Source organism: Mirounga leonina, unplaced genomic scaffold, assembly GCF_011800145.1.
Source record: "Mirounga leonina isolate KUSES-001 unplaced genomic scaffold, KU_Mleo_1.0 Mir_454, whole genome shotgun sequence".
Classification (NCBI taxonomy): domain Eukaryota; kingdom Metazoa; phylum Chordata; class Mammalia; order Carnivora; family Phocidae; genus Mirounga; species Mirounga leonina.
This window is the reverse complement of record NW_023270763.1, coordinates 16,511,514-16,525,404: the sequence shown is the minus strand read 5'-3', so window position 1 is coordinate 16,525,404 and position 13,891 is coordinate 16,511,514. Positions and strand designations below refer to the sequence as shown.

At 50.6% G+C, this 13,891-nt stretch overlaps 1 protein-coding gene across 1 annotated transcript in view; it reads left to right on the top strand.

The window, feature by feature from the left end:
* CTF1 (cardiotrophin 1) overlaps window positions 1-10,905 on the top strand; it is a 17,501-nt gene extending 6,596 nt beyond the window's left edge. The window contains exon 4 of the mRNA XM_034988835.1: window positions 10,087-10,905. Within this exon, the coding sequence (XP_034844726.1) occupies window positions 10,087-10,095 (9 nt within the window). The 3' untranslated portion in view covers window positions 10,096-10,905. The remainder of the gene's footprint in view (window positions 1-10,086) is intronic.
* The last annotated feature ends 2,986 nt before the right edge of the window (window positions 10,906-13,891 follow it).

Here is a 13,891-nt window from a genome sequence, read left to right as displayed (position 1 = left end):
GGGGGGGGGGGGGGGGGGGGGGGGGGGGGGGGGGGGGGGGGGCGTCTGATGCCACAGACCTGGCTTAAGATCCTGGCACTGCCAGTGATTTAGCTGTGTGACCTTGAGCAAATTATTCACCCTCTCTGAGACTCAGTTTCCTTATCTGATTATAATTCCGTCCCTCAGAACTGTTTGAGGAGTCAGCGAGATAATGGGGATGGGTGCCCAGCATAGCATAGGGCTCACATGAGCACCCAGCACGAGGGGGTTGTGGAAATAATCACGACCCTGTAAAGTCTTTCTTTGTTTGTGCTCCCTTTGAGTCTTTTAAGAGTCCTGCAAGGTGAGCAAAAGCAGGATCACAATTCCATTTTGCAGATGAGGGAGCTGAGACGGAGAGAGAGAGAAGGAACGACTAGCCCTGGGTCACCAGCTATCAGTGACACCGTCCGAGCGAGTCTCTAGTTGACAGAGCCCCGGAAGCCTCAGACTCACGGAGGGGACCTTCTCCTGGCCTTGCTCTGCTTCTGCTACCCAGGGCTGGGCCAGGAGGGCAGTGTCCCGCTGCCCTCGTCCCCTGCTTGTGCCCAGTGTCACTCACATAAGTCTGAAGCAGCGTTGATGTATTCCTCTGCATGTAGAGGGCCAGGCTGTAGGCTTGACTAATGGGCTCAGCTGGGGAGATGGGGGCCCCCGGACTGAGGGGTGACAGCAGCAGGGGCAGCAGGCAGAGCTGGGCTGGTGGAGGAAATCAAAGGTCGGCATCCACTCGGACCCCGAGCCCGCCTGCTGGTTCATTCGTTCTGTGTCACAGCTCCTCAAAGCGGCATAGCCCTTGTGGCCTGCAACAATTTTGTGGATCCAAGTCGGGGCAGCAGCACCGTGTAAGATTATTTCCAGCCCAGAACGTTCCCCTGAACCCCAGACCCGATGTATTCAACTTCCTGCTTGACATTCTTGGATATCAGTAAGCATCTCCACTCGAAGTATCCAATACTCAACTCTGGGGTCCCCTTCCACCCTCCTCCCCCAGCCTTCCCCACCTCAGGCAAGGGGGCTTCCATTCTTGCCTTTGCTCAAGTCAAAAGCTGGGGTCCTCTTTGGTGCCTCATTTTCTCTGGCTCTCCACATCCACCCCCACAGTAAATCCTGTCGGCTCTGTCCTTAAAACGTAGTCAGCCAGGCTCTGTGTTTCTTGATCTGAGCGCTCATGACAAGGATATGATCACTTTGTGAAAATTCATTGAGCTGTACACTTCATGAGTCGTGTACTTTTCTTTTTTTTTTTTAATTTTTTTTTTTTTTTAGATTTTATTTATTTATTCATGAGAGACAGAGAGAGAGAGAGAAGCAGGCTCCCAAGGAGCAGGGAGCCCGATGTGGGACTCGATCCCAGGACCCTGGGATCATGACCTGAGCTGAAGGCAGATGCTTAACCATCTGAGCCACCCAGGCGCCCGAGTCGTGTACTTTTCTGTTTGTTCTTTTCTTTTCTTTTCTTTTTTTAAAGATTTTATTTATTTATTTGAGAGAGAGAGAATGAGAGAGCATGAGAGGGGTGAGGGTCAGAGGGAGAAGCAGACTCCCTGCCGAGCAGGGAGCCTGATGCGGGACTCGATCCCGGGACTCCGGGATCGTGACCTGAGCCGAAGGCAGTCGCTTAACCAACTGAGCCACCCAGGCGCCCTCTGTTTGTTCTTTTCAATAAAAAGTTTTAAAAGTTGAGGGGCACCTGGGTGGCTTAGTCGTTAAGCGTCTGCCTTCGGCTCGGGTCATGATCCCAGAGTCCTGGGATCAAGCCCCGCATCGGGCTCCCTGCTCCGCAGGAAGCCTGCTTCTCCCTCTCCCACTCCCCCTGCTTGTGTTCCCTCTCTCGCTGTGTCTCTCTCTGTCAAATAAATAAATAAAATCTTAAAAAAAAAAAGTTTTAAAAGTTAAAAAGATGCATCCAGAATCTATCCACTTTCCCCCTCCTTCCGTTGCCACCCCCCTGCGTCCCAGCCACCAGACCTTCTCCCTGGACTCTTAGAACCAGCAGTCTCCCCCACCCCCGTCTCTGCTTCGACCTTTGCTGCCCTCCCCCCAACAGCCCCCCAGTTCAACTAGATCCCTCCTGTGCCTGAACCCTCCCTCTGCTCGCACCTCACACAGTGGAAGTGTGTAAACCAAAGCCCTCCTGCGGCCTACAAGGCCTGGCCCCTCTGTACTGTCCTCCCATCCCATTCCCCCTCAGGCCTTCCTGGGCCCCGCCGTGGCCACCCCCAAACCTTCCCAACCCTGGCTCCTTCTTGTTCTTCAGGCCTCAACTCAGATAAGCTGTCCTGACCAGATATCAAAAGCCCCCTCCCCCTCCCCGATTTATTTCTTCTTTCTTTTTTTTTTTTTTAAGATTTTATTTATTTGCCAGAGAGAGAGAGAGTGTGAGAGCACAAGCAGGGGGAGCGGCAGGCCGAGGGAGAGGGAGAAGCAGGCTCCCCGCTGAGCAGGGAGCCCGCAAGGGGCTTGATCCCAGGACCCTGAGATCACGACCTGAGGCGAAGGCAGATGCTTAACTGAGCCACCCAGGCGTCCCCCTCTCCCTGATTTATAGTCTTCAGAGACTTGCTATTTCATTATTTATTTATTTGTCTGCTTGTTTGTTACTGTCTCTGCCCCTAGAATCTTGTCTCCAGGAAAGAGGAAACCTCCCCTGATTCATTTGCTGCTGGTTCCCCAGCACCTAGCACAGAGCTTAATAAATATTTGTTGAATGACTGAATGCTGCTATGAACATCCTTATCCCAGACTCTTTGGGCACTTTTGAAAGTGGGAATAAGGGGTGCCTGGGTGGCTCAGTCGTTAAACTTCTGCCTTCAGCTCGGGTCATGATCCCAGGGGCCCGAATGGGGCTCTCTGCTCAGTGGGAAGCCTGTTTCTCCTTCTCTTACTCCCCCTGCTTGTGTTCCCTCTCTCACTGTGTCTCTCTCTGTCAAATAAATAAAATCTTTATCAAAAAAAAGAAAGAAAGAAGGAAAAAAGAAAGAAAAAAAGAAAAAGAAAGGAAAGAAAGAAAAGAAAGAAGGAAGGAAGGAAGGAAGAAAGAAAGAAAGGAAGGAAGAAAAAGAGAGAGAAAGAAGGAATATCTGGATTGGAGGGTGTGCTCATTTTAAATTTGAGTAAATGCTGCGAATTGTCCCCTTACAGCTCAGGCCCAGTTATGGTCCCAGCTGAGGCTCAGCGGGGGTGGAGGGGGGGAGAGATTGCCTAAGGTCACCAGCGGGAAGCAATGGAGATGAGAGGCAAATTGGGATGGCCTCCTTTGTTCCCCTTTCTACATTCCTGAGTTCCCTAAGTTCAGAACTTAAGGGAAGGCTGAAAGTGAAGGCCCATTCATTCATTCATTCATTCATTCAAAAAATTGGCTCACTGCACTCACCTTATATCAAACTGGCATTATAATTTACGTACTTTTTTTTTTTTTTTAAGATTTTATTTACTGGGGGCGCCTGGGTGGCTCTGTCGTTAAGCGTCTGCCTTCGGCTGAGGTCGTGACCCCAGGGTCCTGGGATCGAGCCCCACATCGGGCTCCCTGCTTGGTGGGGAGCCTGCTTCTCCCTCTCCCACTCCCCCTGCTTGTGTTCCCTCTCTCGCTGTGTCTCTCTCTGTCAAATAAACAGAGAGAGGAAGAGAGAGAGAGGGAGAGAGAGAGAGTATGAGAGGGAGCAGGGTCAGAGATCATGACCTGAGATCATGACCTGAGCCGAAGGCGCTTAACCGACTGAGCCACCCAGACTAATTTACTTACTTATGACGATGATGTGTATCATCTGTCTGCAGAATGAAATCTCCATGAGACCATAGCTTTTTGTCTGTTTGTTCACTGCTGTATCCCCAAATGCTTAGAAAACTACCTAGCACATAATAGGCACTCAGTAATTCTTCTTGAATGAATGAATGAGTGATGAACGAAGCCTTCTGTGTGTAAGGATTTGGAGGTTCCTAGCAAGCAAAGACAGCCAGGTACCTGAGTCCTAAGGGCCAGAGAGCCCAGAGAGTACCCCTCCCCTCCTGGTCTCTAGGCCCTGGCGCTCCATCTGCCCCCCCCCCACTCACCTAGCGGATAGCTCATGTTCTCTCCTTGGCTCCTTCCTCTCTCCAGTCTCTGGGTTTTTCTGGGGCACCTGTCCTCCTGCCCCTCAGGTGGCTTTATACCTGGGCTGAGCGCTGAGGCCGCCCAAGAGGGAGGGAAGGAGTCACACCCTAGGGCGGGTGTGGGGGGGGCCCAGGTGCAGAAGCCCCAGAAGCAAGGGACAGGCAGGGAAGGGGACACTGAGGTGACACCCTAGTCCCCTACAGTCCCCAAACTCGACCTTAAACCCTGGTTGCTGGGAGGGAGGGGTCAAAGGCGGGAGGGGATTATCGGGGGACAAAGGGGCCGCCCTGCTCCCTGCTGCTCCGCACGTCCAGGGATCCAGTTTCTCCTGAGGAGGCCGCCTCCTGCTCCGCCCCGCTGGGACCCAGGCCTTGGGCCCTGGCTTCCGAGGAGTTTGGAAAAGGGGTGGGAGTGGTGGCATGTGAGCAATATCACCCACGCCGAGGTACACGCTTAGACACAGGAGCGCGCGCACGTCTACACACACACACACCACACGTTGGCACACGGGCCCACACCAGACATGTGAGCGCACTCACGTTCATTCATTTAAATAGTATCGACACCTACTGTGTGCTCGTCCCTGTTCCAGGTGCTGGGATAGAACAAAGAACAAGTCAGACAAAATTCCCTGCCCTCAGGGCGCCTGGGTGGCTCAGTTGTCAAGCCTCTGCCTTCGGCTCGGGTCATGATCCCAGAGGGATCACGGGTGTGGCTATGTGCACACAGGTCTGCATGTACCCACGTGGACACGTTTGCACCCTCCTTCTGTAGCATGTGTAGGCCCGGCAGGGTGCGTGTGGTTCCGTAGACGCGGAGGCCACGTCCACTAGAGCATCAGCTCCATGAGGGCAGGGTTTTGGTTTTTTTTTTTAAAGATTTTATTTATTTATTTGACAGAGAGAGACACAGCGAGAGCAGGAACACAAGCAGGGGGAGGGGGAGAGGGAGAAGCGGGCTTCCCGCCGAGCAGGGAGCCTGATGCGGGGCTCCATCCCAGGACCCTGGGATCATGTGGCGCAGACAGGTACATACGTGAGTGGACACACACACACACACAGGTGCAGCTGGAGGGCAGGACTCCTGAGATCGAGCCATGTTTTAGTCTCTGCTGTCCTGGAAGATCTTGGGCCAGTGGCTGCCCTCTGCCCAGACAGAGCACCGTACAGACACACAGACACAGACCTAAGGCCCTGTCCAGCTGGAGAAGCCTCGCGGCCCAAGGGGGTAGCTGAGTTCTGGTCCTTCTTCACAACGTCCCCAGTCTCTCCGTAAGGGAGCATTGTCCAGTTCTCAGCCCCTGCCCACCCACTGGGTCAGAGTGCTCGGTCAGACCCCCACCCTGCTCCTATCCAGTTGGGGGATGGAAGACTGCTTTACCTTCCTCCCTGGTGTGGAGAAAAAAGGCCCACAGCCTTCCTGCAAAGGCGGGAGATACATCCGTTCACTCCTTCACCCATGTCTACATTCAGTCAGCAGATTTCGATAGGACCTCTACTGTGGGCTGGTACCAGGGTGAATAATAAGATGGGTCCGGTCCCTGTCTCACAAGGGTGCCCAGTCCAGAGGGGAAGACCAATAAAAAGGTGTGAACTGATAAAAACAAAATTTCCTGAAGCAACAAAGTGCTGAGAAGAAGCCAAAATAGGTTGATATGATTACCTGGTGGTGGTGTGGGGGGGGCGATTAATAAGGAGCCTGAGGCCCAGAGAGGGACAGCTACTTACCTGGGGTCACACAGTAAGGCTAGAACAGATCCTAGACTCCCACCTTCCAGCTTGGGACCAGGTCTGGGGTGTCTCTGATCTGAACTGTGAGCTGAAGGAGGGAGAAGGTTGAAGGAAAGTTGGGCTCTGAGGTGGGGGATCCTAAATTGGATCTCCGAGGCGGGGGGCTGCCAGGGTGCCAGAAAGGGCCTGTGCTGGGCAGTGGTGATGTCAGGGGATTAGACTAGGCCCTTTGAGTGGGTGCACTGAGGCGTAGGCAGGGCCAGGTAGTGAAGGGGGAGGTGGAGGAGGAGGAGGAGGGCAGGAGGGGAGGAGGGGAAGAGGGAGGCAGATACTCGATCTGGTGCTATTCACAGGTGGATGGTGGACGTGGGGCTGGGCCTCACCCCAGAGGCCAGGCTCACCCTCACCCAACCCCACCACCTCCTACTTCTCTTGGGGGCTTCTCTTTCTCTCTCTGTCAACCCCTAGGTGCCCTTCACAGCTGGAGGAACTGGCCCCTAGCCCAGGCCCAGCTTTATCACAAGGCATCTCTCTTGGCAAAGGTCATCAACTCTGCCACCCTGACCATCCCCACCTTGCAGCCCATCTGTCTCCATCACTGTTTTAGTCTCATCAGAAGCTGATGCCTGGGGATCCCCCCAGCTCAGGAGCAGACTTGGGCGTGAGTCCTGCCTTTGTCTGTCGCTAACTGGAGCGAACCCCCCAACCTCTCTGAGCCTCAGTTTGTTTCCTCATCTGGAAACTGGGTAATACTTCCCACCACCCTACCCACCAGGTGCCTTGATCCCTGCTATGAGGACCCTCCTAGGTCCCTCAAGGGTTACCCCAATGGCACAGAAAGCCTTCAACCAATGGCAAAAGCCTTGATGCCTCATGACCCCAGGCTTGGAGGCCAATCCCCACCTGCCATACATATGCTTTCAAGAGATCTATCCTGTCCCTCCCTCAGGACACTGAAGCATGACCTCAGTGTCATCCAGCAGGTCACATAATGAGGCCCATTCAGAACAAACAAATGGGAACTCCAAGCCAGATCCTCACCCTGACCCCCGGTATTAAGCCCAACCCCATCTCCCCCACTACAAATCTTCACCCCTCCCTCTCCAGGCAAAGGGAATAGCAAGTACAAAGGCCCTGAGGTGGGAGCATGCATGAGAGGTTTCAGGAACAGACAAGGCCGGCAGAGAGGGCAAAGACACTGGTGGTTGGTGAGATATGACAGATGGGGAAGAGCAAGACTCATCTTGCATTCTCCCACCATCTCCACATCTTCCTTGACTCCCCAGTGCCCTCAGGATACAGTCCTAACTCTGCAGCCTGCCCTCTGAGGCCTGCAATCCCCCAGTCCCCGTGCAGCCTTGCAATTCACTTCTTGCTTTTCCCCACCTTCTACCTGAGGCCCACAACCCACTTACAGGCCTGATCAACACTAGGCCTTCCTCAGGTAACTCTCCCTGCATAGAAAGCTCTCCTGCCCCCCCTTCACCCAACACAATCCTTCTCATATTTTAACCTTCAACTCGGGGTTTTACCTCCTCTGGGAAGCTTTCCTTGTCTCCTCTGCCCCCTCGGGGCTCCCACAGGTCCCCAGGTTCCCCTGTCCATTTATTGATCACCCTACGTTGTCATTCTCGGTCTCCCAGTTTTTCTTCCCAGTGTGACAGGAGGCAGGGACTTCTCAGCTCTGCAGCCCCAGCACTGGGCCCGGTACAAGGATGACACCTCAGTGAGTGTCAGGTGAAGGAAGGCAGGAGTACCATGGTTCCAGCCGGAGGCTCTGCAAAGCCAAGCCAAGGAGGTTGGTCGGCTGAGCAGAACACATATGTGAGTGCCTCATCCTAAGGGGGCTGCAGGCCAAAGGGGCAGTGGGGGTTTGGCCTGGGGTTGTTCTAAGCTCTTCTGTACAATATCTCACGCTTCCTTTACAGAACCCCATGGAGTGGATAGTATTGTCTTCCCATTCCACAGATGAAGAGATTGAGGCACAGCAAGGTTAAGTGATCACTTCGGGGTCACGCGGCTGGCAGGGACCCGTGCTAGGATTTGAACCCCAGCTCCAGAGCCAGGGTTCTTCATTGTTATCATCACTTCTAGTTTCTGGGGCTTGACACTTTCCGGCTCCTGGGGCCTTCCCTCAGCTCCTGGTGCCCTGGTTTCCCTTCAGGGTTATCTGACAAGGGCCTTGCATCCCCATTTTGCAGATGAGATGTAAGAAGGAATGAGATGAGAAGGTAAGAAGGAAAAGAATCACATTTTTTAGCCTCTTTTGTATTACCAGTCACTTTATATGCAGATGTTATTTCATTTAATCCTTGTAACAACTCTGGGAAATGGGTTTTATGATTACTAATGAGGTTTGGAGAGGTTCGGTGACTTACGAGGATCACACAGAGAGTGAGTTGTAGAGGCCTTGAACGCAGGACTGGCTCCAATGTCTGAGCTGTTCCCTGCTATCCCCAGACGAAGCTCCTTTCTTGTCCTATTATCTGCACCACCGTCTGTCCCAAGCTGGTTGGACACCACGATGACGAAGTGAGACGCACAGACCCGCCAGTGGTCTGCCTGTATGTCCTAATCCAGGCCCAACTCAGCCCTCGGCCACCTCTGGAACCCAGCCAAGCGTTGCGTCTGCTTCCTGAGCTGCCCTCGACGGGAGGAAGAGGGCCCGAGGAAGAGGTGTACAAGCCCTGTCCTAGGAGCAGAGTCGGGGATCTAGGGGTTGGGTTAAAACTGGGAGAAAGCGGAGTTAGAACCGGCAAGGCTGTCCCTCGGCTCAGCAGTTACCCACTGAATTCTCACTCTGTGCGACCTGAACTTCCCAGAGAAGTAACACATAAACAGAGTCTAATCAGATGAGCAGACTCTACCAAATAAGAAAAACTACTCCAAAGCTCTACTATATGAAACACTGTGTGACGGAGATACAGAACAGGACAAGTAGGTTAATGGAACAGAATAGCAAGACCAGGAATACACCCATGGATACATAGCAATTTAGGATATGATAAAAAGGTCATTTAAAATGAGGGAGGATAAGGATAAACTATTAAAATAAAAGGCAGGGCGCCGGGGTGGCACAGTCAGTTAAGCGTCCGCCTCCTGGTTTCGGTTCAGGTCCTGATCTCAGTGTTGTGAGATCGAGCCCCACGTCGGGCTCTGCGCTCAGTGAGGAGTCTGCTTGAAATTCCCTCTCCCTCTGCCCCTTCAGCTCATGCTCTCTCTCTCTCAAATAAGTAAATAAATCTTTAAAATAAAATAAAAGGCATTAGGATAGCTGGAAAATTATATGGAAAAATTTGAATGAGATCCTGTAATGCATGCAGCCGGTGTCCCACTCAGATCCCTTTGACTAGCAGGGCACCTAGCTCCTGGCTGTTGTGACTGCTGGTGACTTATGACCCACAGCTGCCTCCTTCTCCCTCTGACCAAGGGACCCATTTACAGCAAAGGAAGCGTGGTGGTGGACACACTGCCATTTGCTGTAACCATCTGGAAGCTGCCAGCCTCTTAGGGTAAAGGAAGCCTCTGGAAGGTGCAGCTTGAATGCTAGCATGAAGAGGACCCAGCACTATTTTTTAGGATGCAATATATACCTTAAGCCAATGGCTGTTTTATGGGGCTGTGCCCCAGAGCATAGGTATATGAGTCTGGAAACCTAGGATTGGAAGCAGGAGTGGCCCTGCTTACCATCACTTCCAGTAACCTCCTTGGGGAATTTGTGCTGCCAGCCCCCTAACTTCAGGCCCTGTGCGTCTAGAGATCCTAATTCCCAGAGTGGGGAGGAACACTGCTGCCAGGAGCCATGCAAGAGTCCCAGTGAATTTTGAGCTACGCCTGCCGCCTGGTCACTTTGGTCTCCTTGTGCCAACAGACCAGCAGTCAAAGAAAGGACTTGTCCTACTGGCAGGGTTAACAGACCTTGGTCATCACCAGGAGGTAAGACTGCTGCTATGCAATTCGGTCAGCAGGAAGATGTTTAGCACTCAGGTCATCCCCTGGGACATCTCCAGATAGCCATGATGAGTCTGATTTGTACCATGGCTTGATAGGGCATGGTAACTAGGGACTCGCCCCTTCAGAGTTGAGGGCCAGGGTCAACCCACCAGGTAGGCTATCGAGACCAGCAGAAATACCAGCTGAAGTCAGGAGTAGAAGGGAAGGGAAGGCTAAAATGAGTGAGTGGCAGAGGAAGGAGATGATGACTTTCAGGGGAGGCTCTAGAACTAATTCTCCTCTTCTAAGTTTACCTAGAAATTGTGACCCATCAGAATCCTGGAGAAGCTGTACCTGGATGGAGTGAACTTCAGGGGGAAAGCAAGTAGATCTGAGCAGTGCAAAGGTGAACCGTAGTGCACGCTCTTGGGGCCCCACCAGATCCCTTTACAATCGTACACCCATCGCCCAGCTGCAACCCCCCGCCACCGCCCCGGTCTCTGGAGAACTGTCTAGCACCCCTCCTCCTGGCCGACCCTGGCCAATGGCAGACTGGCACAGATGTAAGAAAGGCCTTACTTACCTCCAGGCGGAACTAACCTGGTAGTACAGTTTGGGTTCCAGAGCTTTCTCTAGGATTAAACCAAAGCTAGTCCACAGCCAAGACCACATTCTTGCTCCCATTTCCTCCCTGCCCTATCTGATGACCTCATTCTTCTTCTTCTGAGAACCTTGTCCCAGTTGGTCGAGCCCATCTCAGGCTGTTCCTGGGGAACATAACCTGAGGCAGATCCCTTTCTAATACCATTAGGAAGAAATAAATGATAGATTAAAGATTTCCATGTGAAAGAGATCTCTGAAATCACTAAGGAAAAATATAGAAGAATGTTTTAAAAGCTTGGGCTTGAGCGTTAATTACAATAGCCAAGACAATGCAACCACCTAAGCGTCCATGACAGATGAGCGGATAAAGAAAATGTAGTATGGACATACAATGGGATACTATTCAACCTTAAAAAAGAAGGAAATCCTGATATTTGCAACAACATGGATGGACTCTAAGGGCATTATGCTAAGTGAAATAAGTCAGACCAAGAAAGACAAAACTGTATGATCTAATTTATTTGTGAAATCTCAAAAAAATGAACTCATAGAAAAAGAGATCAGATTTGTGTTGCAAAGTAGGAGTTGGGGGGGTGAAGGAATTATGTGAAGATGGTCGAAAGGTCTAAACTCTGGTTATAAGATAAATAAGTAGTGAGGATATAAGAAATGATGACGATAGTTAACACTGCTGTGTGATATATTGGAAAGTTGCTGAGAGAATAAATCCTAAAAGCTCTCATCATAGGTAAAAACATTTTTGTGTAACTACATGAGGTGATGGATGTTAACTAAACTTTTGGTGGTAATCATTTTATATATATATATATGCACCTGGGTGGCTCCGTCAGTTAAGCGTCTGCGTTAGGCTCATGCAGTGATCCCAGGGTCCTAGGATTGAGCCCCTCATGGGGCTCCCTGCTCAGCAGGGGTGTCTGCTTCTCCCTCTCCCTCTGTCCCTCTCTGGGTTGTGCTCTCTCTCTCACTCACTCTCTCAAATTAATAAATGAAATCTTCATATATATAAAGATTATATATATATATAAGGTATATATATACTGGGCAACTGGGTGGCTCAGTTGGTTAAGCGTCTGACTTTTGGTTTCTGCTCAGGTCATGATCTCAGGGTCATGAAATGGAGCCCCATGTCAGGCTCTGGCCTCTGCTCAGAGTCTGCTTGAGATTCTCTTTCTCCTTCTCCCTCTGCTCCTCCCCCTGCATGCACACTCTTTCTCTCTCTAAAATAAATAAATAAAATCTTAAAAAATATATATATCTATGTCAAGTATTTATGCTCTACACCTTAAATTTGTACAGTGTTACATGTCAATTGTATCTTAAAACTGGAAGAAAAAAATAAGAGAAAAGCTTGGGCCAAGAGAAAGCCTTCTAAATCAAGTCATAAGACACAACACCCATAAAGTAAAAAGTAAAAAGTTGATAAATTTAAGTACATTCCTCTCTCTCTCTCTCTTTTTTTTTATTTCTTAATTTTTTTATTTTTTATTTTTCGACAGAGAGAGAGAGAATGCAAGCAGGGGGAGTGGGAGATGCAGGCTTCCTGCCAAGCAGGGAGCCCGATGTGGGACTCGATCCCAGGACCCTGGGATCATGACCTGAGCCGAAGGCAGACGCTTAATGACTGAGCCACCCAGGCGCCCTCTCTCTTTTTTTACTATAAGTACATCCAAATATTGCTCCTAGTAACTGACATGCACTGTCTCACAATACAGAAACTCTGATGGGTTATGCTTCCACTGATATTTTCATTCGTAAAAAGATGATTTAAAAATATGTCCATAGGGCGCCTGGGTGGCTCAGTTGGTTAAGCGACTGCCTTCGGCTCAGGTCATGATCCTGGAGTCCCGGGATCGAGTCCCGCATCGGGCTCCCTGCTCGGCAGGGAGTCTGCTTCTCCCTCTGACCCTCCTCCCTCTCATGCTCTCTGTCTCTCATTCTCTCTGTCTCAAATAAATAAATAAAAAAAAATCTTTAAAAATATGTCCATAAATTCTTTGACATGCCTCATTCTGAAAGGGGGAGGCTGACTTCTGCCCTCGAATGTGGGCTTGTTCGAGTGACTCACTAGTAACAACCAGGATGAGGCAGGAGTGATGTTGTGTGGCTTCTGAGGCTAGGTCATGAGAAGTGTCTCTCTGGACACTTGCACTGAAAACCAAGCCCCATGTTGTGAGGAAGCCCAGGCCACATAAAAGGCCACAGGTAGGTGTTGGGGCTGAGAACCTTTGGCTAGACCGTCAACCAGCAGCCAGCATCAATAGCCACACATGTGAGTGAATGAACCTTCGGATGCTTCCAGCACCCTTGCTTTCAAATCTCGCTGAGACGCCCGATGAGGTGGAACAGACCCAAGCCATTTCTATTATGCCCTGACTTGATCCTGACCTGCAGAAACCATGAGATATCACAAGATTGTTGTTTGGAGGTGACTAAATTTAGGAAACAATAGAGAACTAAAACAAGGACCATGTGAAATATTTGGCATAAAAATGGAGAGTAATTGAATGACAGACTCAGTAGCAATTTGCAGAAAGAGTTCAAAAAAGGGTGTTTAACATTCCGGACTCCCCAGAATTTCTTTTTTTTTTTAAAAGATTTATTTATTTATTTGAGAGAGAGAGAGAGAGTATATGAGATGGGAGAGGGTCAGAGGGAGAAGCAGGCTCCTCGCTGAGCAGGGAGCCCTATGCGGGACTCGATCCCAGAACTCTGGGATCATGACCTGAGCCAAAGGCAGTCGCCTAACCAACTGAGCCACTCAGGTGCCCCTCCCCAGAATTTCTTAAGTCTTCAACAGTTCATATGCAGTTGGGCTGATTTTCCTACAAATAGTTTAAGTTGCCTTAGCACACAGAAGAAACCTTTGGCAAACTGAAAAACCAAGTTGGCTCTCCTGTGCAAGGACTTGAGTGTGTCCGTGCTTAGCAGGAACACTTGAGTGTGTGAGGATGCGTGTGAGAATACCTCTAGGCCCAAGTCCCCCACTCTACCTATGACCTAATCGCTTTCTTTCTCACAATGAGGGCAAAACCATGAATCAAGAGAGTAGGAGAGGGAAAAGCTAGGCACACCATCCTACAGAGTAAATGTTGTGAGAATCCTATCCTGCAGAACAGAAGACAGAGGTTCAGAGAGGTGAGGATCACAACGCTCCGCAGAGAGGGTGAAAGCCAAGCCTCCAAACCAGCTCTGTTGGCTTCCAGCCTTCAGTGGACAAAAGAATCCCCCAGCATGCTCTTAGAGGTACAGATGCCCGGTCCCCACTCCAAGATTCAGGAAGTTTCAAGGAGCCTGGGCATCTGCATTTTTGTATGGGAGCCAACTGCTACCCCATCTCCTGGGGGAGTCTGGGTCTCACTTTGAGGGACACTGATTAATACTCATAACTGTGTCTTCCAAACAGGACCAGGTCTGGCAAGAAAAAGACCACAAGAGGTAAGCAAACTGGTGTAGATTAGAGATTCAGGAGACAGAACAACAGGATTAGTTA